This window comes from Mya arenaria, chromosome 3 (assembly GCF_026914265.1).
Source record: "Mya arenaria isolate MELC-2E11 chromosome 3, ASM2691426v1".
NCBI lineage: Eukaryota > Metazoa > Mollusca > Bivalvia > Myida > Myidae > Mya > Mya arenaria.
Window position 1 is genome coordinate 78,682,065 of NC_069124.1, and position 27,645 is coordinate 78,709,709.

Below are 27,645 nucleotides of genomic sequence, written 5' to 3' on the forward strand. Positions count from 1 at the left end.
TCGCTCGTTTCCGGTAAAATGTCAGCTTCCACATCAAAACATTTCGATATACTTCCCCGTCTATCTTAAGACAGTTGTATCTTTGTTTATTCAATGAAAAATGATCAGTCAAATTATCAATTTCGATTTTGTTTAAATGAGATGATCTAAATTAATAAATTATATTGATGAAATTGTTCAAAAACTCATGATTTTGAAAGTGGTTTGTGTTTGAACTCTTTTAACTGTTCATAAGCAAATAATCATCACGCACTTTTTCCAAATGGCGGACTATGAAGGAAACATTTTGCCAAAGCATGCTATTTACAAAGGCCCAGCATCAACGTAAGTATCAATGTGATATAGCCACAATAATGCGCGTATAGGGAACTTTTTTTTGAACATTTGCATATTCATTTAGTCTAAAATAATAGACGTGTTATACGGGATTCTTCCAATCCCTAACGTCTAAACGGGAATGTGCAAAAAACGGGGGCGTTTTAAAAATATTGAAATTGTTTTAAGTGAAGTATTTTATGGTTGAAATTGATCATAAAGAGTTATATTCATATTTTACCATGTAAGTGAAATGTTATTTTGCACTGAACAAGCATTTAATGCATTAAAACAAGTTTTTTACCTTTCCAATAAAACGAAAGTTGACTGACACAGACAACAATTATGCGAAGGGGAACAACTCGATACAACCATAATAACTCGGCCTCCTCCGACAAAGCTTCGAGATAGACCACGTTATACAATCGTAACAGCTCGGCCATGGCCGAAATGTTCCGAGCGATTTAAAACTGTGCCCTAAAGCCTTGCAGGTGCCCTTCATGTATATAACGTTATGTTTTGACAGAATGAAATGAAGAAAAGCCGTCAAACTCATTATTATAAGTTGGATATTTAATTTTTTGTGTACGGAACTAATATAAAATAACATTATCTGGTAATATTTCTTGTTTTTATGATATTTTATAGACGCTATATGCTTTTACCCGGAATCCTGATCTGAACAACTACCCACTTTTGATACTAAACAATTTGTACGTGAAGGATTTGCCATATCAAAAATCTAAAAAAAAATCCGTCAACGTACAATTATTTGGACTAGATATTCATTTTGTTCCCTAAACGCCACAACTCTACTGATTCATACCAATGTAAAACATATTCTTCAACTGTAACTCCACAATATTTAACACTGCATTGTTTAATAAAAACACTAAAGTTAAACATTAATTATTTTTAGCCAATACCTTTCGCTTATTACAAATATGTGTTTTATGAAACACAAATTTAGATTGATCTGTCAACAAAGCATTGCCATTTTTTAGCTATCTAGCAGGTGCCTGTTATCTTTCCGCTCTATATACTTAGCGCTCGGATCTGTCATTCTCGGCTAGAAAAACCAGAAGTGGGATATCATACATGCCATATTTTCTGGAGACCATTCAGGGGGATTTGTTCAAAAGTCTGAAAATTCAGGGGGATTTTGGTAGTATTCAGGGGGATTTTTTAGCACATCTAATTCGGCAAAATTTCAAAGTATTTTAAGATGCAAGTACGAAAAAAAAAATTGCCATAATTTTGAAAGGCTCCCGAGGGGATTATCCCCAGAATTTAAGGGGATTTGGGTCACATACCAGGGGATTTTCATCATCGCCATGTAGCATTACGGGCATGACACAAGTGCCAATTCACCTTGTTTACCCCTTTTTCCAGCACTTCATCTATATTTTTATGAGACACAGCCATATTGCATAATAAAAGCACTCACTTGCAAAATTAAATACTTCACAGAAAAATATGTTTCAGAACCAATTTAATGGGCTTACCTCCCTCTAAAATTGGATACAAAGTCTGCTGCCTATGATCATAAATGATGACTTTCAGACTAATAGAGAAAATGGAATGAATTATCAATATTTTTCATTTCAATTCCCCAAATAGTCAGATTTGTTTGCTTCTGATAAAAAGCAAATGCATAATTTATTGTTTAAGTTCATAACATATCTTCTTTGGCATTCATTAAAATATAAAAACATAACCACCATAATAAATAAATAAAAATAATTTCATCCGAACTAAATTGTCTACTTTCAGTTTCTCTTCTGGAAGTTCTGTTATTTTCCGATATTTGCAAGTAACGTGCAAGACCCGTGTCCCTATCTCTAAGGTCAAGGTCACACTTAGTGTTTATTCACAATGGAATGCTGCATATATAAGGACATAGAGTAAAGGTTGTCGTGTCCGGGCTGTAACTTTCCATTGTATGGACAGATTTTAAAAAAACTTGCCACATGTGTTCCACATACCAAGATGATGTGTCGCGTGCAAGACCCGTCTCACTACCTCTAAGGTCATGGTCACACTTAGGTGTTTATTCACAATGGAATGCTGCATATATAAGGACATAGAGTATAGGTTGTATATCTTGCCACATGTGTTTTGCAAACAAAGACGACGTGTCACGTACAAGACCCATGTCCCTACCTCTTAGGTGAAAGACTCTTAGAGTTTATTCACAATGAAATGCTGAATATAAGGACATAATAGGGTAGGTTGTCAAGTATGGGTGTTATTTTTAAAATTCAGAGGCAATTTAAAATAACTTGCCATATGTATTTGACACGTAAAGGCAAAATCAATTTTTCATGTACTGACATTGTTCATAGGTCAATGTCACATTCGGGGGCATTCGTCACATACTGTGACAGCTCTTGTTGTTTGTATTAAAATGAGCTGATTTTTAGCTCGACTGGCCAAAGGCCAGAAGAGCTTATGCGATGGTAATGTGTACGTAGTATGTGCATCCGTGCGGTAGTGCGTTCGTACGTCTGTAAACAATTGCTTGTGAACACGATACAGTCTTCAGTTTTGATTGTATCGCGATGAAACTTGTACAGTATCTAGATATCCATTAGAGCTCGGTTCCTTTCGAAAACCAGCCGGATCCGCCCATAAATGCCTAGATTATGGGCCATGAAAGTTTTAAAGAAATGCTTTCTATTTTTAGCCAGGTCTGCATGAGCGAATTCTATTTTTAGCCAAGTTTACATGTACATGTAAATTCAAGTCTAGAGTTAAGGGAGACAATTTGCAAGTCTAGGATTTTGAGAGACAATTTGCTTTTTGCTTCTGCAGTTGATTTTGTGAATTACTCTGCTTTGTTCTTGTTGAAAGCCCAAAGGCCATTTTTTAGCTTTAAGTTCTGTAGTTTGCGCATTCAGCTTAACAAAATTGGTTGTGAATGTTTAAGTTATGCACCTGGTGTCATTACTGGCCACACCCAGGGTTCACAGGTTTGGTAAACATAAATCTGGAAAGGTTTGAAAATCTTTTTGTGTGTTCGTGCATCCATCTCAGCACAATTGATTGTGAATGTTTGTTCAAATTGATCAATGTTGTCCTAGGATGCCCTTGACTTTGACCAACTTTTTTTAACTTTTAAAACTACAGAAATTTTTACTATGAGTACAGTTTTGAAAGCATTTTTTTTTTGTCAGATGACTTTTACTTGGCACGTATTTGAATAGTTCATGCAACTAATCTGCTTTCAATACTTTCTGGGCTCAGATGTTGAATTTGCTACGTTTTCAGGTAACCCAAACACAGAACATAAAGTATATGTCTGTTGCCTTTTACCCATACATACATGCTCTGGATTGATATGACCACAAAAGCCATGCCAGTAGAGCATAGGCCCTTTTGGGCCTCTTGTTTTGTAAATGTCTGAGAACCAGTGATACTAGTCTGCTGACAAATAATCAGAGGAAAGTTTTAATATTTATGCCCAAAAACTGATGTTTTATGCAATAAAATTTCATTTTTTTAAAGCGTAAGTAAAGCTTTTAGCTATTAAACTTATATTTTTGAACGTAAATGTTATAAACTGTGATCTAATTTGTCACTAGTATTACATCAGATATTATTCCAGATATTTAAGCAAAAATTGGTTCACTCCAAAAAAAAAAAAAAGTTCATTAGTTGTCAAGATGGTCAATCTGTGAGGGTGCAGTTTTAATCTTTATCGAACAGGATAGTAAACATATAGTGGGAGTCATCCTTTAAACACTCTGATCATAGTTTTAAACAAATTCCTCATAATTATCAATTTCAGTGTCATTGTGTATTTGATATTGCTGGTCTTGTCCAAACTACTGAGGGCTGTGGGACTTTTTCTGGCCTATGATTTATTGAAGCTCATTCCAGTCGTGCACTTCCTCTTTGTGGTAAAAACTGGGTAAGTACACCTCCACCTATGTTAAAAAAAATTCCAAAGCAGTAACTTTGAATAAATTGTAGACTATGATATTTCAATGTTTTTTTCTGTACCTAAAATGAGGGAGAAATTGAGCCCTATTCACTATTACAAAAATATTATTTCTTAAACAGAAGTGGTAGCAAAATCCACAAAATCTGGCTTTTTTTCACAACTGAAAGGGCCCTGACCCCAATCATAAAGGTGAGAGAAAAAACACTGTGTAATATTATGGAATTCAAAATATGTAAGAACACTTTTCTTAAATCATGATCTTACTTTTCAACCTTATTCAACATGTCTTGTTTGTCTGGAGAAAACTATTAAATATAGAACATGTACATTTATGTTTTGAGGCTTATAAGGTTAAGATTGTAATTCTTTTTTCAGTGCATCTGTTCCACTTGTTTTTCTACAAAAGCCATTCACTTCTGGGAAGAAACTTTCAAAGAATCAGGTATCCTCTATTTTAATATTGTAATGGTTCATTGTAGACAATTTTACAGAAGATTGTGAATGCAATTGGTCATATTGCCAAGAAGTGTTTAGTAATAGTCTGTATTGTATACTTTATTATGTCTTGAAGTATATTTACTTCTTTGAGATTGATTGGGACAATAGCTGATAACTTACAAAATAACACTGGAGCCCGTTTCCTGGGTAGAAACCAGCATTTGTGTTTTTTTAGAGAGGCCAAGAGGAAGTTCCCTTGCTTGACCGTAGGGTTCAAACCCACGACCTCTTGTGTGAGAGGCAGACATCTATATCTCTTGACTACTTGATCATAAAACAGTTAATACTTATGATCATTGATCTATCTATATCAAATAATGATTGACAAATTGGTTACATCTTATAACTTTCTAGTGATTTCTTCCAATTTTGCACTTTATGACTACAATAAATGTCCATTTCTGTTTTTCAGTGGTTTCGAGTGTGCAGACATGGGCTTGTGGGCTGTATACTGAGCGTGTTATGGATGTTTGGGCTGACATTGTGTGGGCCGTTGAGGACCATCCTGCTGTTTGAACACAGCGATGTGGTCGTCATTGCCTGGGCCAGTACTCTCTTCTATGGTTCTGGGGGCAGTCCTGCAAAGGTGAAACTAGCAAATATACTAAATAGATACAATTTTGATTAAAAACTATATATGTATGTAAACTGTTTCTCGCCTGTTTTAGTGATGTCAGCTTTTTTGTCATAAACATACAATGACATCTGACATACAACTATTGGTTACACCGGTTATGTCTGCAATTGTGCAAGGAGTCAGGAAGATCATATTGACTATGAAGTGATTATTTTTTTGGGCCTTAGTATAACGTCATATGATAAACTGTTTCCAGTTTATTAATTTTTTTTTTTTAGATATTTGCATTATTTAAACAACTATTTACTGGTACATTCAAATTCTTATTTAAGTTTGTATCATTGTTAAATGCTATATTTTTCATGATTTATGTCAGTGCATTTGCTCATTTTTAGCTCTACTGGCCAAAGGCCAGAAGAGCTTATGCGATGGTAATGTGTACGTAGTATGTGCATCCATGCGTCCGTGCGGTCGTGCGTTCGTGCGTCTGTAAACAATTGGTTGTGAACACGATACAGTCTTCAGGTTTGATTGTATCTCGATGAAACTTGTACAGTATCTAGATATCCATTAGAGCTCGGTTCCTTTCTAAAACCAGCCAGATCCGCCCATAAATGCCTAGATTATGGGCCATGAAAGTTTTAAAGAAATGCTTCCTATTTTTAGCCAGGTCTGCATGAGCGAATTCTATTTTTAGCCATGTTTACATGTACATGTAAATTCAAGTCTAGAGTTAAGTGAGACAATTTGCAAGTCTAGGATTTTGAGAGACAATTTGCTTTTTGCTTCTGCAGTTGATTTTGTGAATTACTCTGCCTTGTTCTTGTTGAAAGCCCAAAGGCCATTTTTTTAGCTTTAAGTTCTGTAGTTTGCGCATTCATCTTAACAAAATTGGTTGTGAATGTTTAAGTTATGCACCTGGTGTCATTACTGGCCACACCCAGGGTTCACAGGTTTGGTAAACATAAATCTGGAAAGGTTTGAAAATCTTTTTGTGTTCGTGCATCCATCTCAGCACAATTGATTGTGAATGTTTGTTCAAATTGATCAATGTTGTCCTAGGATGCCCTTGACTTTGATCTTTTGACCAACTTTTTTCAACTTTTAAAACTACAGAAATTTTTACTATGAGTACAGTTTTGAAAGCATTTTTTTTTTGTCAGATAACTTTTACTTGGCACATATTAAAATAGTTCATGCAACTAATCTGCTTACAATACTTTCTGGGCTCAGATGTTGAACGTGCTACGTTTTCAGGTAACCCAAACACAAAACATAAATAAACTATATGTCTGTTGCCTTTTACCCATACATACATGCTGTAGATTGATATGACCACAAAAGCCATGCCAGTAGAGCATAGGCCCTTTTGGGCCTCTTGTTTTTGTGTATTGTCATTGTTATATTTTTAGACTTCTTTCATTTGTGACAGAAATGATTACAAAACATATTGATTAAATTGAAAGTTGTGTAATGGTAAAAGGACTATATGTTACTGTGTTGGGTATATTAAAATAGATATTGCATGTCTACCAGTATGACAGTACATATTGTCAACATTCAGTAAAAAACTGTTACCTGAGGCGAAGGTGAGGGTAAACAGTATTTTCCTTATGTTGGCAATATGTCCTGTCACACTGGAAGCCATGTGATATTTATAAATTAACATACCGGTAGTAATCATGCATTTTAAGAACTTAAAAATGAATCAAAATATTTTTCCCTATCCATTTTCATTATTTAAATGTTTTAAATCTTGTACTTTGTTGAGTAAAGATTTGAGAATATTGGAGGAACTGGGCCGGGAAATCGCCTCTGTGTCTATAGGGGTGGGGGGTGGGCATTGTTGTACAAAAACTTGTATATCAGGATTGAGGCATGTATGTTGGACATACGTGCTTAGATCATTAATTGTTTTGAAGCGAAACTAACGCATGTTTACTACTACATTATGCATATGTGTAGCAAGTTCTTTTACTTTGGCTAAGATATATTTATTTATAAGCTGAGCCTATGAACCATTTGAAGATTTGGCATTCTATGATTCAGATGTGGTGCATTTGTTTTAAGTTGGGTTTCACTTGTGACCAAAAATGTTTTTATTAAAATGAATACTTGATCTTTACAGATGCGAGGGGCTGTTATATTTCTCGTTGCTATGGTAACACTCCTGCTGTTCGATCATGACGAAAAGCTCGAAAGTCTAACAGACCATGACTGTATCCTTTTTATACGCCCGAAGGGTCGTATTATGTTATGGCCTCCATCGTCTGTCCGTCTGTCAGTCTGTTAGCAATTCCGTGTCCGGGCCATAACTTGGTAACTAATAAAGCAATTTTCAAATAACTTTATACAAATCATCACTACATAAAAAGGATGTGTCGCGCGCAATTTCCAGGTCCATACCTCAAAGACTAGAATCACCATGGGAGTGCATTAGCAATTCCGTGTCCGGGCCACAACTTTGTCACTAATAAAGTCATTTTCAAATAACTTTATACAAAGCATCATTACATTAAAAGGATGTGTCGCGCGCAATTTCCAGGTCCATACCTCAAAGACTAGAATCACCATGGGGGGCGTTACAACTTTGTCACTAATAAAGTCATTTTCAAATAACTTTATACAAAGCATCATTACATTAAAAGGATGTGTCGCGCGCAATTTCCAGGTCCATACCTCAAAGACTAGAATCACCATGGGGGGGCGTTAGCAATTCTGTTTCCGGGCCATAACTTGGTAACTAAAAAAGCGATTTTCAAATCACTTTATACAAATCATCACTACATTAAAAGGATGTGTCGCGCGCAATTTCCAGGTCCATACCTCAAAGACTAGAATCACCATGTGGGTGCGTTAGCAAATCTGTGTCTGGGCCACAACTTGGTCACTAATGAAGTCATTTTCAAATAACTTTATACAAAGCATCATTACATTAAAAGGATGTGTCGCGCGCAATTTCCATTTCCATACCTCAAACACAAGAATCACCATGGGGGGGCGTTAGCAATTCTGTGTCCGGGCCACATCTTTGTTACTAATAAAGTGATTTTCAAATAACTTTATACAAATCATCACTACATTAAAAGGATGTGTCACATGGAATTTCCAGGTCCATACCTCAAAGTCTAGAATCACCATAGGGGGGACGTTAGCAATTCCATGTCCAGGCCATAACTCAAAGACTAGAATCACCATGGGGGGCGTTAGCAATACTGTGTCCAGGCCACATCTTTGTAACTCGTCCGTTAGCAATTCCGTGTCCGGGCCATAACTTGGTAACTAATAAAGCAATTTTCAAATAACTTTATACAAATCATCACTACATTAAAAGGATGTGTCGCGCGCAATTTCCAGGTCCATACCTCAAAGACTTGAATCACCATGGGGGGCTTTAGCAATTCTGTGTCCGGGCCACATCTTTGTTACTCGTCCGTTAGCAATTCCGTGTCCGGGCCATAACTTGGTAACTAATAAAGCGATTTTCAAATAACTTTATACAAATCATCACTACATTAAAAGGACCTCAAGCCGAATCTTTTTCGGGCGTATAATGCTCCGTTTCGCGGTGCTCTTGTTAAATGGGAGATATCACTCTCTTACATGGAACTGCATTAATAATTTTGTTTTAAATTAGAGTAAACATGTTCATGCCTTTGAGCTTGTAAAAGAAGTTGTCACATACTTAAAATATAAATGAAATAGATCTACAAAGACAGGCTTTGAAATAAAATATCCCTAGATTAAGCCAGCTACAGAGTTTTATGCTAAAAGACCATGCAAACACAATAAAATAGTTTTTCCATTATTTGAAGAATTGTGACAAGGGATTAGTCTTATTGGCCAAAACTTGTCACGATATATCGCAATATTTCTTCGGCACACAATGTCATTTTATGTCATTTGACAATAAAAAATGGAAGTACAGGATCTTTCTACAATTTTGATAAAACTTCCAAAGGTGAAAGGTTGGATGTTTAAGATTTAAAGTATATTCCATGGCGAGAGTGTAAGATAGGTGCATTCCGAAACGAGGTTTACCGAGTTTCCGCAAAACACGCTGCGCAAGGGTCGGGATGAACCGATCTTACACGAGCGGCTATGGTAGATGCTTTTACTCCCACCTCAGTTGAACAAAATTAGGTAAAAATGTATTTTTCGCTGGAACTCTTTTGTGCTTAGTGAAAATAATTGCTTATGGATATGCGATACTTGTGATTGTCATGGATATGCGCAAAGTGATTCAGATTATGTTAATAGTCAAATCGATCTTGAAATACCCCCGGTAGTTCTAAGGAAAGTGAAGCATTATTTCTTGAAAGGTGTGTGAAAACTGTTTTATAGTGACATTTGAAGCGAGAAATAATAAATTAGCGTTCTAAATATTGCCACAGGACAAGGTTTCCATGATGCTACAGACGACAGTCTTCAACAAGGGATGTAATTACAATGTGGTGACCATCAAAAAGGAGTTCCATACCGGCATTTAATCTTCGCCCGTGGGCAAGATAAGAATTTCTAGCATGGTTAAATTATTGGATCTACTTATCTGAGGTGGGAGAAATCAAAATCGGTTCTTAATGTTACATTGAAGGCCATATTTTCAGTAAGTTTTGAATTAAAATATTTGTTTGAATACACCTTTGTGGAATTGGCATTTTATTTTTGCAAATATGAGCCATCCCTAGTTGTGACATAATAGATTTGCTTAAATATTTTCCATCAAGCATCTTATTCATTGATGTCCTTAACGCAAGTTTCAGCTGATCATATTCACCACAACATCCTGACATACATCTTTTACCATGTAATCAATATTGTTGGCTGGTCAGACCACAAGGTATGCCACTTAAACATGGATGGTATAGAACCTCCCTCATTAAAAAGCTTTGCTTTATTTGAAGTTGGACCAAAAATGACATATCTTGATCCGCCATTGAACTGGTCTTGTAATACCATTTTTTTTCAAAAGTTTTCATTTAGAAATAAAAAATGATTTTTTTATTTATTTTTATTACATATATTGATACATGAAAAATATACATTTGTATTTTTAATGAACATGAGCACTTAAAGAGATATGATACTAAACTATATAATTAAAGTTTGTAAACAGATCCAGATATTCCCCCAGATTTTATACTGGGTCTGTCTGTGAATTGATAGGCGAGAGCTGAGATACTCTCATCTGACATTTTGAAGATAATATCTTAATGAGCTGGTTTTGGGTTTATTGCTTAAATCTTTTGAAGTCCATTTTGGGTTTGTACTTAAATCTTTACAAGCCCATTTTGGGTTTATATAACATAAAATTGCTAATTTCTGACATGCCGTTGAGCAACAAATGTCTGTTCCTTTAAAAGTAAAATCAATAACAATATTCACACTGACCAATTATCCACCATATTTTAACAGTTTGCAATTTTTGATATACATCACCGTGGTGATGCAAATTGGATTCTTTCCGTCCACATTCTTCATTTGCTGGCTCTATCGGGCACCGATACGGAATCTATCCATCGTGTTTACATTTAAAAATGGAATGCCAACGTATAAATCGGTTAAACAAACACAAAGTGCGGAAAGTATGTTTGTGATTTGATACCTAAAGAATAACTTCATTAACTATCAACAAACAAACACAAAAAGGAAAGCCCCATATCTTTTTATTCATCTAACGAATGAAAATAAAACAGCGATCATGATTCTGACAACAAATACCATGCAAAAGAAATCTTAATATCTATTTACTATCAGCTTTTTACATCCTCATAGTTACGTTTATCTTTTAAAGAAGGTATCAAAGTATGTATTATTTAATTTCCTGCCTTTGTATGTAATCCCTGCGATAAAAATTGGAAATAAAGTCCTCACTTGTTGGTTCAGCGAAGCTCTCAATTCTATCTATATGAGCAGTTGTATAGAAATCTGGGCACCAGATATATTTTGTCATTCACACCAGATACTATCCAAGATTTGATATGCTGTTTTTTGTTTGTTTGTTTTTAGTCCGAAAAGAAGATCAAATCAACACAACTTACACCTACTTTCATTTCGAATGATGCAAATCGTGAAGATATAAATGATATCTTATAATTTTATAATTTATCCAATGCATTTTCGCCTTCGAAGTCTTGAAAGAAAAATAACAAAATTGACATAATGAAATCAATTCTTTTAATACAATATTTCGTAATATGACTTTCATAATTCCTTTTAACTGCTAAACTAAACAAATGCATGATGCTTTTAGTGTCAGTGCAAACTTTAGGGTGGGGCTACAAACTGAAAACAAACATATTTTCTCATGCCATATGCAAAATAATAAATTCTTTGTTATAATACATCAGCGGCGATAATGAATCATGGTACGAGTAAACGCAGGGATCATTATCGCTTAAGGCACTCACAGACAGTTTAATTACATGAACAACAAAATATATTAATTACTTGTAACTCTCGAGATATGGGATTAGATTGTCTTGTATGAATATATATGAAGCAAAAACCTAAATCTCTAATTCACATACAAAAGTTATAAAGTCATGTGAAATTTTTGCGTTTACAATTTAAAGTGAACTTTAAAGCTCTCACAGATTGATTGTTTTGACAACTTTTTAGCTCACCTGAGCACGAAGTGCTCAAGGTGAGCTATTGTGATCGCCCTGTGTCCGTCGTCAACAATTTGACTGTTTACACTCTAGAGGTCACAATTTGGGCACAATCTTAATGAAACTTGGTCAGAATGTTACCTTCAATAAAATCTTGGACGAGTTCGATATTGGGTCATCTGGGGTTAAAAGCTAGGTCACCAGGTCAAATTAAAAGAAAAGCTTGTTAACACTATAGAGGTCACATTTATGACTGTTTCTTTAGGAAACTTAGCCAGAATGTTAATATTAAGATTCTCTAGGTCAAGTTTGAATATGGGTCATGTGCGGTCAAAAACTAGGTCATTAGGTCAAATCATAGGAAAAGCTTGTTAGCTCTCTAGAGGTCACATTTATGACTGTATGTTCAGAATGTTTAAATTGATTAGCTTTAGGCCAATTTCGAATCTGGGTCATTTGCAGTCAAAAACTAGGTCACCAGGTCAAATTTAAGGAAAAGCTTGTTAACACTCTAGAGGTCACATTTGTAACTGTATCTTCATGAAAGTCGGTCAAAATGTTTATATTAATAATCTCTAAGTCAAGTTTGAATCCGGGTCATGTGTGGTCAAAAACTAGGTCATTAGGTCAAATTATACGTAAAGCTTGTTTGCAATGTAGAGGTCACATTTATGACTGTATGTTCATGAAACTTAATCAGAATTTTTAATTGATTAGCTCTAGGCCAAGTTCGAATCTGGGTCATTTGTGGTCAAAAACTAGGTCACCAGGTCAAATAATAGAAAAAGCATGTTAACACTCTAGAGGCCACATTTATGACCATATGTTCATGGAACTTGACAATTTTCATGTTTATACTCCAACTATAACAAGAACAGAAAATAAAAATGTACAAACAAAGACAAGTACGCATCCTTTCTAAGGTAGCAGACCACCAGACTGACATTTCAAATTTCTGTAAAACTGTAATACACTCAACTATAATATTTAACATGTAGCATTGAAGACTAGTCCTAAATTTGTTTTAATAAAGTCACCTCTCGTTGCACTTTCCATTGCCCTGAAAAACACTTATTCCCTCCCCCTATCACAATTGCCCTCGCCCTGAAAACACTTATTTCACACTTGAATTGGATCAGGTGAGCGATACAGGGCCTTGAGGGCCCTCTTGTTTATTTTTTGTCTTGGAACGAGCCAATTGTTGCGAAAATCCATGGAAACCAGTTATATAAGACTGCTGACAAAAACTTAGACTGCAGATTTTTATATTTAAGTTAAAAAATTGATGTTTTAAGCATTATTTTTTCTTAAACTGTTAATTAGTAATGGTTTCAGGCATAAAACATTAATTTTCGAACAGAGATATGAAAATCTACAATCTGATTTTTTGTCAGCAATCTTATATCATAAGTTTTCAGATATTTACGCAAAAATTTGCTCTTTCCAAGACAAAAAATAAAAAAGTTGTAAAAATGGTTAATCTGTGAGAGTGCAGCTTTAATAACTTAATGCTTCTTTGCTGTTGCCTGCCAGGATTATTATTATTTCCTAAACAAATGAATATTTTTTGTTTGGTTTCGACAGGCGATTATTGCAACAATGTAATCATTACTGTATACATGCTTGTTTCGCAGCAGGTCACAAACTATCGTGCAACTTTTGTTTGAATTGCTTGTTGACGCAAGGGACAAAAAGAATTTGTGATAATTGACCATGAATACTGAAATGTCACTTTAATAAAGCCAAACTTTGATATAAAGAAATTCGAGATATTCATAAAATAAAAGGGCAAATGCTAGACTGGTAAAAGGGATACTGTACATGAGTTCAACAAAATGAATATCCATTTTATGAAGATTAAAATTTGATGAAAAATAACTTGATTACATGATTTTATCTCAACATACATTGTAATCATTAATTTCGTTTGATATGCTTGTAGGGTGGAGTAGTGCTCCTATTTCTGACATTATGCCTACAAGTGGGCTTCAACAGTGCGTCCAAGAAGTTATCTGTGGATGTCGGTGGGGCTAAGCGTCTCCATGCTCTCTCCACGCTCATACAGGCAGCCATCCTTGGTCCCTGGGCCCTGATCTTCTCATCAGGAGCAGAATCTCCGGTAAAATACCTGTTTTAACTCGTTTTATAACACAATAAAAGAAAAACATGTTTCAGACTTCTGCTGATTTTAACCGACTTCCTCAGCATAACTTATAAACAGAGTCTAGCTGAACAACTTAAGTTCACAATTATTTTAATAGAATGTTGTTTGAAACATAAAATATGTTCATAATAAATAAACTTAAATACCATTAGTTGTTTTAATTTTTTTTTAGTTCTATTTAGACATTGCTCTGAATATTAAATTATTTAATATCACATAAAAATTGTTTGCCTTTGAACAAGCATAAAGTTCAAAAGGTAATTGATGTTTACATATGCATTTTACTTGATTGTGTATGTTGCATCTATGTGCAGGTTTCATCTTGGCTGTACCTGCTGCTCCCACTAGCCTTGTTCACACTGTTTGTCCTTGTCATTGACTACTACATTGAGGCTGTGGCTGCCAACCACCTACAGCCCGTGCGAACAGCTGAGTTTGGGGCGTATGCAATATTTGGGAGTGCGCTGTTCCTGGCCCTGACCTGGAACCACCCATACACCACCCGCATCACCACCATGCACAAACTACAGGAGATTATTACTGAGGACCATGTACTGTCTTGGGGAGTGATCTTCAGTCTTGGAGCTTTCATGCTCGGTCAGTATCAGTTACAAATCATCACTCAGCTATTGGTTGGTCCTTAAATTTGTTGAAAATAGCACATGATTAGGAGTTGTCAAATTAAACATTAATGAAACAAAATATAGTAAAAAAATAAAGTTGTAAAAATGTGCATTATCTGCATGGGTGACATTATCATCAAAAGTGATACAGTGGAAACTCACTAAACCGGATCTCCACAAAACCGGAATCCTCGGGATACCGGACTTTTTTCAGAGTCCCGGTTTTCCCCTTCTATTTTCAATGTAAAAAAATCCCTACAAAACCGGAACCCCGGAATTCCGGATACCGGACAAAAAAATCGAGAAAAGTTGTTAGTTGTCAACGTAATTTACCCTCACAAAACCGGACGTTTATTTGTTCAAACATGTCAAAATATTTCTGTGTATTAGGAATTCGCGAATCGCGTGTCACTTTGTTTTGATAGCCGGTGCGTCGTTAAATAGCTGATTGCGCTGTGGATAGACTGTCGTGCGATAATCAAACTTGTGAAAATAAAAATGATTGAAACATTAATTTGTTTGTTGCAGAAAACAAAGAACTAGAAATGGTTATTTAGTGATCATTTTGAAGGGTTGTTTTATCTAAAGACTTCTATGATTGAATCAAATTAGAGCGGTCCGTTAATTAAACTATCAAACATACTAAACAAGCATTAAATTACGCGAGTTGTTTTATTTCAAGACTTGGAAAAAAGATGATTATAAAAAGGTAGAAATGTTTAATTATGCTTATCACTTTTGCAAGTGCTTTAATCATGTCTCAACCTCTGTCTAAACGTCGGAGAATTGAACTGTCCCTAGAGGACAAAAGCCATTTAAGGTTAACTCAGTTAATATTAGGGGAGTAAATTACTCCGTACATCAAATCCTCACTAAACCGGAATCCTCACTAAACGGGAAATTTTGCCCAGTCCGGACCTTGTCCGGTTTAGTGAGTTTCCACTGTAGTTGCATAGTTCATCAATGCTTTTGAAGATAATTAATCTTTCACACAACCTATTGATTTTGCAGACGATGTAGGATTGCAGTTTTATTTTTTGTTCTCAAAGAAATGAAAATCCAAGAATTTAAGTACCTACAAAATCATCCTGAAAAAAACACAGAATTTCAAGCTGGGTTAGCCCAAACATAAAAATACAGTAAGTGAAGCTAGGACTCTAAACTTAATTAATGCCTTTTCATCAGCATATAAGTAAGTGATAATGACCCATGCAGGCAGTGAATGTCCCTCTGATCATAACCGGCATGCGGCGGAACTTTGTGTCCATGTGTCAATCCCTAGCTTAACTTATTAAGTGTCTCCTTTCCCTAGGTCTAGATACTTTTGTTATGTCGAAAATAAAATGAAAATATAACAGTCCTATTTTTATCTCGTTGTTGTGTAACAATAATATAAACATGTATATACGGTATTACAGCCACGAAGATCTTATGTAGCCCAGCAGGTAGGAGTAACAAGGGGAGTTTTATTGGCTACTCCATGGACGGTATGCCTGTGTATAGTTTCTCCGGAGATGCACTGCAGCGTACCTCACAGTCAGTCATCATGCACATGAGGAATGCTCTCAAACAAGTGCTTGAGGACTCAGACTCCCGAAAGATTTTTTATTTCCTCTGTATTAATTTGGTATGATACCTGTGTGACTATATTCTGTTCAAATCTTGTAACTTAAATAACTTAATAGACTTACATATACTGGTAAGACTTGGATAACTTTTTGGTTTAAGCAATTGTAACAAGCCTGTCTTTGTGAAATTCAAATTTTAAGCAAGCCTGACCGAACGTTTAACAAGTGCAGCAGGGCTTGAAAACTTTAATCCTTTAATTACAATTAAGCGTTTTTTAGAATAATTTCAACTTATTTATAGGAGTTTAAAATAAAAGAGATTGCAGTACCAATGTCATGTATGACTATTATATAAATCTTAATCAATCTTTGTAGGCCTTCACATTTGTTGAGATGATCTATGGTGTTTGGACCAATAGTCTGGGACTGATATCGGATGGTTTCCACATGTTATTTGACTGCTCAGCACTGGTCATGGGTCTGTACGCCTCCGTTATGGTGCGATGGAAGGCAACAAGGGTCTTCTCTTATGGGTAATTATCCTTAAATTATCTGTTTGTGACCTGAAAACATACATGGTTTATAGGTCTGTGGTACATCATCATCAAATACAAATATCTGACAGTTAGACTGGGATCAAGCTAAACCTAAATCACAAGTTTGAAGTTTTACTGAAATGGCTGAGGAGTTTGAAGATATGTTTTTGTTTAATTTAGAAAAACTGATTTTTTAGCTCCATCGACTTCGAACTCTTGAGTCACAAATGTAGAATGTCATAAGGCCTCATACCGAATTGATATTATGTTCCAATTTTAAAACAGAAAAAAAAACTGCAGAAAAAAAAAAAAGTAACACTCTTCTCAGTAAATGCCCTTAATAGCAGATTTACCCCGGTAAACATTGAAGATCATAAAGCATCATGTACTTTTGCAAGTCTATACATACTTGAAATGAACTTCTCCCTGTATATAACATATTTCTTAACTCGGAACATTGTTATTTTTTTATTAAGAATTCTTTGCTTAAATTAGATTTGGTAGATTGTGTCACACCTTTTTATGAGACACTTAATATTGTAGACATTCTGATGATCTATAGTTCTAAACAATGTGTTTCAGGTTTGACCGTGTTGAGGTGTTGTCAGGGTTTGTCAATGGCCTGTTCCTGGTTGTCATAGCAATATTTGTGTTCTCCGAGTCACTACACAGACTCGCAGAACCTCCTGAAATTAACACAAACAGATTGTTAGTAAGTATTCAACTAACGTTACAAATTGTTTTACAAGGGAAAGACATGTCTCATAAAATATTTGATTGGAACAAATATTTTATAGATAACCATACGGTACATATATATATTTCAAGTCATGAAAGCACCCAATCAGAATTTTGCCAGTTTTAACTAGTTTCAATCCTTGTTTACAGAAACATATTGATGAATGTAACAAGGATTCGAGACATGGTACTATTTTAAGATGTTGTTTTTGAGAAAAGATATTTGTGATATATCAGCCTTTGTGTGAAGAGCTGTATTAATTTTATCAGAAATGTTCACAAAATAGGAAGAAACTTATCCTTCATGTATTTTAGGCAGTGTCTGTGATAGGTCTCCTGGTCAACATGATTGGTATCTTCGCCTTCAGTGGTAGTCATGGCCACAGTCACGGTGGTGGTCATGGCCACAGTCATGGTGGTGGTCATGGGCACAGCCATGGGCACGCTCATAATACCAACATGGAAGGTATGTTCACAATGTATAAACTAGGACAAGTATTTTAAACAACGAAATATGTACTTAAAAATGTAAAAAAATGTTATCAGGTTTCAGGGATTCCTTGAATCTGCTAATATATAAGTACTTTAAACTTGCCTTACTATGCTGACAGTTATGTAGCACTTGGTAATTGATTTTGTCAAATACAGATACTGTTTTTCACATTCTACTCTTATTTAAGTATGTGTTAACATGCATGTTCATGTCATTTGCAAACATGTTTCTGTATAGAAGCTGGTGAAACCAACTTCAACCAGTTAAGTTTTCACAAGTGTCCAAGGTCCAACTTTTAAAACTGCACTCTCACATAATGAAGGTTTTGACAACTTTTTTATTTTTTGTCTGGGAAAGAGCAAACTATTGCATAAATATCTGAAAACCAATGGTATAAGATTGCTGACAAAAAGTCAGCTTGTAGATTTTCATATTTCCGTTCAAAATATATGTTTTATGGCTTAAACCGTTACTAATGGTTTAAGAAAAATGCATAAAAAATAACTTTTTGAACTTAAATATAAAAATCTGCAATCTGAACTTTTGTCAGCAGTCTTATATAACTGGTTTCCATGGATTGTCGCAAAAATTGGCTCGTTCCAAGACAAAAAATAAATAATTTGTTAAAACGTTCAATCTGTGAGAGTGCAGCTTTAGAAAATATTAAATATGATATAATCCAGCATTCTTATGCATAAAATGGGTGACATGATTACTTGAAAGAAGAAACAAACATTATTAAATCTTAATATTATGTAAATGCCAATATACAACATATTAATTTGGAACTTACTCTTTACCTGCTGAAGTATCTGGATTGTCCCCAAACAAGGCCTACCCCCAACTGAGGCGACTAGAAGTTATTTGCTAGATTTTCATCCCCCAAGCCCCTTCTTTTTTCCGCCGCCAGTTTAATTTGATTGACTCAAAAATGTTGAACAAAGATCTGTTTTTGTGTATCAATCCAGTACTGTCCAGGAACGACATTTATCCATCGAGTTTGTGGGTTATCTAGAAACACATGTATATGTCCCCCTATGTATTAAGAAAGAGCACGAACACATATTCAACGGTCAAAAAGTCATCTAAAAAAATAAGAATAAAATGTCACCCCCACCCCATTTAAAAAAAGCTTTTTGATGAAAATCTAGCAATAAAATTATATTGGCCTAATGCATACAGTTTTACAATAATAGTAAACATGTTATTTATAAATTATTCAGCAAATTTTATTAACATTTTTCCTTTAAAAGCAATTTGACAATAAAATAAAGATGTTTCGTTTGAGTCTGAAATCTCGAACACAAGACATTACTGAATTTCTGCCTGTGCATTATATCTCCAATCCTGCAGGTGTGTTCCTGCATGTGCTGGCAGACACTCTGGGCAGCGTGGGAGTGATCATCTCATCACTGCTCATTGAAAACTTTGGCTGGAACATCGCAGACCCGATCTGCTCCCTGTTTATAGCCACTATGATTCTGCTTAGCGTGCTGCCCCTCCTTAAGGAGACTTCCACCATTCTCCTACTTAGGACACCTGCCGACATGGAGCAGGAAGTCAATGCTGCACTACAGAGGGTGAGCATTGAGTCTGCTTTTTAAACATACACGGCAGTTTTAAACTTTTATGTTGTTACTGGCATGTAGTAAAATTTGATTGGCAAATATGCTAATTAATGTGAGATTCATTTTATGAATAGCCGTTTGTTGTTAATTTCAGGTGTTGAATCTCGAGGGTGTGACATCTTACAGAGATCATCATATATGGTACCATACGTCCAGCAAAGTATTAGCCACGTTACATCTTAATATATCACAGGATGCCATGGAACAAAAGATAATATCCCAAGTGAGATATTTATTCAGTTTTATTTTTTAGCTTGTATGTTTTTCGAGGAAAGGTAAAATAATTCAGATAGCCTTGGTTGCCATAGTGATTGTTTATGGGAAAGAAGATATCCTTTAAATGCATAATATATATCAGATAGTTACTGCTGTACTGAAGAGCTTGTCCCTCCAGAAGTTAAATATGTTTTAAGCATCAAGTTATAAATTAAAAAAAATAATTATATGAAAGTATGGCATTTGTACTTAAAATTTGAAAGGGGTGTCCCAAAATACTGTAGCCAAATGCCATTCCTCAAATTTAGAGGTTCAAGCATCTGATAATTGACAATCCTGAAAAACAGCCTTGGGTCTGGTCGAATATGAGGGATTCATGCCAAAAGCAGACAGGCTTAGACCACTTATGAAATTATTTTCAATGTCATTTATATTCATTTCAAGCTACTTCTTACTGTTTTTAATCTTTTCAATTGCACAAAAGTCACAAATTAAATGTTATCATTTAGCTTCAGAGCCCTTGGAATTGTTCACATCTGACAGCTATAAAATATGGGATACTAAATTATCATTTGTAAATAAATGTGAAGTTTTGGAGTTTAATTGCAAAAAATATATTTTATTGTTTAAGAACAAAAAGTTATAAGCAGGGCATGTGGACACATCATGAAATTGTGTTGTGTATAACTATCGTTTCTGTTTGTTATCCCCCGCCGAATCAATGATTTCGGGAGGGGGATATTGTTTTGGCGTTGTCCGTCCTTCCATCCGGTACCATATCTTGGTATGCATTGATCAGAAAATGTTCAAACTTGGTCAGAATGTTTCCCTTGATCATATCTCGATCACTTTTAAAAGTGGGTCACATGGGGTCAAAAACTAGGTCACTAGGTCAAATCTTAGAAAAATCTTTGGAACATACTAGAGGCATTATACATGGTCAAATATTCATGAAACTTTATCAGAATGTTTTCCTTGATGAACTCTTGGTCGTAAATATAACTGGGTCACATATGATTGAAAATTAGGTCACTAGGTCAAATCTTAGAAAAATCTTGTCCAGAACCATATCATGGTAATGATTGGGCAATTTATGTTCAAAATTGGTCATGATGTACCCCTTGAAGAAATATGGACCACTTAAAAAAGAGGGTCACATGGGGTCAAAAACTAGGTCAGTAGGTCAAATCATAGAAAAATCTTTGGAACATACCAGAGGCATTATACATGGTCAAATATTCATGTAACTTAATCAAAATGTTTTCCTTGATAAACTCTTGATCGTATATAAAACTGGGTCACATATGATCAAAAATGAGGTCACTAGGTCAAATCCAAGAAAAAAAATATTCCGGAACCATATCATGGTAATGATTGGTCAAGTTATGTTCAAAATTGGTCATGATGTAAACCTTGATGAAATATTGACTACTTAAAAAAGTGGGTCACATGGTGTCAAAAACTAGGTGAGTAGGTCAAATCTTAGAAGAAATCTTTGGAACTTTGGAACATACTAGAGGCATTATACATGGTCAAATATTGATAAAACTTAATCAGAATGTTTTCCTTGATGAAATCTTCGACTTATTTAAAACTGGGTCACATATGATTGAAAATTAGGTCACAATGTCAAATTTAAGATTTTTTTTGTCCGCAATGGAAATGATTGGTCGGATTATGTTCAAACTTTACTTGGTCATGATGTACCCCTTGATGAAATATGGACAGCTTGTAAAAGTGGGGCTTATGGGGTCAAAAATTAGGTCACTAGGTCAAATTTTAGAAAAATCTTTGAAACACATTAGAGGCAATATGTATGGTCTTATATTCATGAAACTTGATCAGAATGTTTTCCTTGATGAACTCTCGGTCATGTTTTAAACTGGGTCACATGTGATTAGAAATTAGGTCACTAGGTCAAAAATCTTGTCCGAAACTATTTTATGTTCTCTTAGGTTGAAATTTGACTGCCTTTTAAAAGTGGGTTAATGGGTCAAAAACTAGGTCACTAGGTGATATCTTACAGAAATCTTTGGAACACTCTTGAGGCAATACATCTGCTCTACTTTCCATGAAACTTAATCAGAATGCCTCGATGAACTCTTGGAATAGTTTGAAACTAGTAGGTCATGTGGGGTCAAAAATGAGGTCACTGAGTGAAATCTTAAAACAACCTTGTGGACACTCTAGAGGCTATATTTTTTTGCATTTATCTGGACCAATCTTCATGAAACTTGATCAGAATGTTTGCCTTGATGAAATCTTAGATTAGTTTGGAACTGGGTAACATTGAATCATAAGCTAGGTTTCTTGGTCAATTCTAAATGTTACATCATATACTATAAAAAAATTTATTTCAAACAGTTGCAATCAAACTCAAACTCATATATATATATATTTCACCAACAATTGATTTCCATTCCTTGACTTAGCCCAATCAGACGGGGGATATCAATTCAATGAATTTGCTTGTTATTCCTTTATTTTGGCATATGGTTGATATTTCAGCATATAATTTGACAGAGGTTTATGTCATTAATTATGAAGTTAATACACATAAATTGATTGATCTGAAATGAGACGTTAGGGTTCTACAGTATTCTTATTAAAAATGAAAATGTCTAAATATCCTGTGCAAAATAGCATTGAATAAGTGCTGGCATTACATTACTGACAATAAAAAAGCATTAAGTAAATGTTAACCTTCTTACTACTAAATAAGACAATTTTTATACGCCCATCTTACGATGGCCGTATTATGGGAACACCCATGGCGGGCGGGTGGCGGGCGGGCGGGCGTCTCCACAATGTTGTCCGCTCTCTAACTTGAACATTTCTCATCAAATTTCCACCAAACTTCATGAAAGTGTTTGTTGGTGAAATATCTAGGCCAAGTTCGATAACCAGCCAAATCGCTCTAGGCACTCCAGAGTTATGGCCCCCTGAATTTGTCAAAATTGGCCATTTTAGCTTTGTCCGCTCTCTAACTTGATCATTTCTCATCCAATTTCCACCAAACGTCATGAAAGTGTTTGTTGGTGAAATATCTCGGTCAAGTTCAATAACTAGCCAAATCGCTTTAGGCACTCCAGAGTTATGGCCCCCTGAATTTGTCAAAATTGTCCATTTTACCTTTGTCCGCTCTCTAACTTGAACATTTCTCATCCAATTTCCACCAAACTTCATGAAAGTGTTTGTTGGTGAAATATCTAGGTCAAGTTCGATAACCAGCCTAATCGCTTTAGGCACTCCAGAGTTATGGCCCCCTGAATTTATCAAAATTGGCCATTTTAGCTTTGTCTACTCTCAAACTTGAACAATTTTTATCCGAATTTCACCAAACTTGCTACTATAAATGTTTGTTGGTATATATTCTTGGCAAAGTTCTATAACCAGCCAGGCTCTTCAGGATTATGGCCCTTAAATTGGTCAAAATTTGCCATTTTTGCTTTGTCCACTGTCTAATTTGAACAGTTATCATCTGATCTTCACCAAACTTGCTGAAAATATTTGTTGGTAAAATAAATCGGTCAAGTATGATAATCAGCCAAATGCCCCGAAGCACTTCAGGATTACTGCCCTTGCCATTTAAGCTTTGTCTACTCTCTAACTTGAACAATTCTCATCTGACCTTCACCAAACTTGTTTGGTGGATGTAAAGATAAAAGCATGGTAGTCCCTAAAACATCTATGACATTGAGATCACTGCAAGGAATTATCAAACACCATTATTGACAGCAATCAAGGTTTGACCGTTATTTGATGTAGTTTAAACTCTGTGGAGCAACAACCCCTTATTTCATTACATAGTATACATGTATGAACAATATTTTTAAATAAAAATGGAAAAAATACCACGCTGAACACGTTTTCATCGTGATTAAAGTGGCGTGTGCCAGGTTGTTCTTTAAATATACATATCTTTGTCAGATTTTGTGTTTTTTATTTTAAATTGTACTTGAAATTGCACATATCAAATATGAATATAATCACAAAATTCAATTACCCTCCAGTGTTCAATCATTTGCAATAACAATTGTCTACAATATTGTCTGGCACCCAAATACCTGCAGAAATTTTGTTATAAATATAACTTTATTATAAATCTTTATTGATTGTTGTTAATTTTTAAGCTTTATTTTAATTAATATAAAAGTCTGTATGATTTTATTTACTCTTAAGTTTAGAAGAATCTATTGACTATTTTTAAAATACAAATATTTCTAACATAGCATTCTATTTTTAACCATACTTTCATAAATGTGGTGGCAAAAAAGAAATTTACTATTAGAAAATGTACTTTAATTTACATGTACTTTTATGACATTTCATTAACTGTACTGTATTGGTGGGGATTTTTTTTAGAAGGAGTATGTGATTGTTTACTTAAAATAAAGTTGTTACATCACTGAATGTATTTCGTTGCAGGTGAGTGGTATACTGAGGGATGTAGGCCTACACTCAGTGACAGTTCAGGTGGAAAAAGACGAGTACTTTCAGCATTTATCTGGTCTTGGTGCAACGCTGGAACAAAATTACTCAAACATTCAACATCTAAACTTTGACGGTCCACACTTAGTGAAAAGTGTTTAACACCTGTGTTCTGAATTTACATATATATATTTTTACAACATTGTACTGCGCTGCTTTAAAGAGTCATTGTGAAAATATTTGATAAGAGAATGCCAAATATGGTACTAGTGATAGTATCTATTCCTACTGTAATAGGTTAGCTTTGATGACTAACCCATCACTACAGTACATCACATCCTTGTACAGGGTTAGCTTTGATGACTAACCCATCACTACAGTACATCACATCCTTGTACAGCATCCATTGTTCAATAGTTGCATTTTAACAAGTTAATTGTCAGAAGTGTTGTATCTGTCAAACCATTATAGGGTTTGTTGTAACAAAGATCCAGTCACAACAGGAAAACTGTTTGCAGATTACACAAGCTATTGTCACTGTTCTTGCATTTTCTTCACTACAACATATAACTTGCATTTTGCTTGTGATTGGTAAGTACATGTATATGTGATCATCAATACCAAGTAAATTCCAAAGTTAGAACAACAGACAAAATTTGAATATATTTACAGTACAGCTTAGGTTGAATATCATGTACTTTGCATCATTTTACACATTTTGTTGTAAATTGTTATAATGACGTGGTGTTTTAAGGACAAGATGCTCATGAACATTATAAGTGTATTAAATCATGACTTGCCAAATATGGTTGTGTTTAAACTTTATGAAATGTATGTTCATAATATTATATTTATTGATTTTTATGAGTTTAAAGAAACTGTAAAATAAATGCTTACAATACAAACATATTTTTCCTTTTGAAATATCCCCCTGATTATTAGTTATTAACCAGGTTTTTACAAAGTGAACTGTTCAGGAAGGCGGTGTCAAACTGAACTATTGTTTTGAATAACTAGTCAGTTGTCGAAATTAGCGCATGCCCACAAGCACTCCACTGGTTAAATTGTCTTCCAGACTTGCTCAAATTCTAAATTTTATATAGCAGGGCTTGTTAAGAAATTTGATGCCAAACAAAAGTATAAGAATTCAGTCTTGATCATCCAACAGTCTCATTTCAATGACTGCAATTAGGGTTGATCTTTTTAACCAAACTTGGTATATAGAGAGTTTATGGAGACCTTTTGTGACTGTGTTTGGGGCCATAGGGTTAACGTCAAGGCTACTTAAAAAAGAACAAAGCAGTCCAAAGTCCAGCTTTATCCCCCGCCTTTGTTTTTTAAAACACATTATTCTCTAAACCTGACTGGTACATTGAATCTGACCAAAATTGTACACTTCCACTACTAGGCAAGAGTGAGAAAATATTAAATACAAGTTGTTTAATCGGTAACCTAAATATTCTTGGATATATTAACATGATATTTGTTAAAGTTCTTCAGATTGTCTAGTGTAGGTAAGATCAATTTCAAGGTTATTTTTGTTAAAAAAAAGAAGAAGGAAAATAAGTCTTTGATTTATAACATCGATGAAATAACAAGCCTCAAGTATTTTCAAAACAGAGATACATATATTGTGGTGACATCATAACATTGTTAGCATGGTATGGGCCTGGGTCATGGTCATGACACATCATCTCAACGAGGACAGCATTTGTACCTAGACATATGGTAATCCATTAATGCATAAATAAGTTATAGCGCGCACATGAGCATTGTGTACTCTGAACTTTAAATATCTCCTGTGACCTTGACCTTAGAGGTAAGGACCCAGATTATGGTCACTGCACATCATCTCAAAAAGGACAAAATTTGTACCAAGTTATAATAATGTAATCCAATGCATAAGTTAAAGTAAGTTATAACCTGGACAAGAGCATGTGTAATCTGACCCTTAAATGTCTTGTGTGACCTTGACCTTCAATGTATGGACTCAAGTTATATGGTAATCCATTAATGCATAAGTTAGTTATAGCACTAAATGTTACAGACAGACATACGGATGGACACGCTGAAGAAGTGAATTCCTTTAATCCCCTCCCAACTTACTAAATAACTTCACAGTCACTATTATTGATAATAAAAAAACAACACATGAAACTTAACTTCACAGTCACTATTATTGATAATAAAAAAACAACACTTGAAACTGAACAGCTTATGTTAAGGTTGTCACATTATGATCAAAATGGGTATGTAGGAAGAGTTCAGGGAGACCCTTAACCCGAAATTTTCCATACTGGGAGTTCTGGGCCATAGCTTGGAAAGTGCTTAAGGGATTTTAGTTATCTGCCCATAACCCGATATTTTTTTTATAATGGATGCTTGTCTGGGCCATATCTTGAAAACTACTAAAGAGATTAAAATGAAACTTGAAATGCAGATAGATGTTAATAAGGTAGACCAAACCTTGTCTGATAACTAGGACCTTTGAGCCTTAAGTGAACAACAGATGACTCTCATTTATTTCAAGGTCAGTAGGCCATGGTCCCGTTGATCTTCGACACGAAGCGCTTGTCTGATTGATAACTAGTGTATGCTTGGGACTACAGGGAGCTTGGTCATGATCTGCAGATTACCCATATTGATTTTGATGTCAACAGGTCAAAGGTCTCGTAGTATTGACCTTTAACACAAAAACCTTGTCCAATTGGCAACTAGAGTGTTCTGCGTTGTACAGTCCTCAACTTTGTAGGGTGGTTGGTCATGACCAGCAGATGACACCTTTTAATTTTGAAGTCAGTGGGTCAAAGGTCACCTTGACCATGAACACAAAAGCTTGACCATTTTAACGACAATATTTCATTTCCTTCCTAAACAAATATCCTTCAAGATAGGGATTTTGGTCTTGCACAAGACAGGTAATTTCGTAATCCTCCTGTGCATGATAGGGCTGAATATTCTCTTTGTGCATATATGCAGCATTCCATGAAGATTAATCGCTATGTGTGACATTGATCGTAGGGCTAGGGATGTAAGTATTGTGTGTGACATGTCCCTTTCACTTGCTTAACATCTGGTCAAGGTTATTTCAGAATTGCACTGTGCGTGACAAAACTGTGACACCCAAAAAGAAATTAGATTTTCATAAAATTTGTGAGCTTAGCGTGCTCCTATTACAAGGGTCTTAACTGAAATTAAGGCTAAGAACCAAAGTGTACTGTATGACTTAAACATTAAATGGACACTTTGAATAAAAAACATTTGTCTCAATACTTAACTGAAATTCTTTATTGGACAATAT

At 34.9% G+C, this 27,645-nt stretch overlaps 1 protein-coding gene across 1 annotated transcript; it reads left to right on the forward strand.

Moving 5' to 3' along the window:
• Positions 1-25,243, forward strand: LOC128228031 (proton-coupled zinc antiporter SLC30A5-like). The gene is made up of 15 exons (XM_052939063.1): positions 1-324; positions 4,106-4,228; positions 4,637-4,703; positions 5,172-5,345; positions 7,465-7,555; positions 10,100-10,176; positions 13,890-14,066; positions 14,426-14,708; positions 16,153-16,361; positions 16,678-16,835; positions 17,421-17,550; positions 17,892-18,042; positions 19,423-19,649; positions 19,792-19,920; positions 24,342-25,243. Exons 1-15 carry the CDS (start codon positions 263-265, stop codon positions 24,504-24,506), a joined length of 2,223 nt encoding a protein of 740 aa, XP_052795023.1. The 5' UTR covers positions 1-262; the 3' UTR covers positions 24,507-25,243.
• The last annotated feature ends 2,402 nt before the right edge of the window (positions 25,244-27,645 follow it).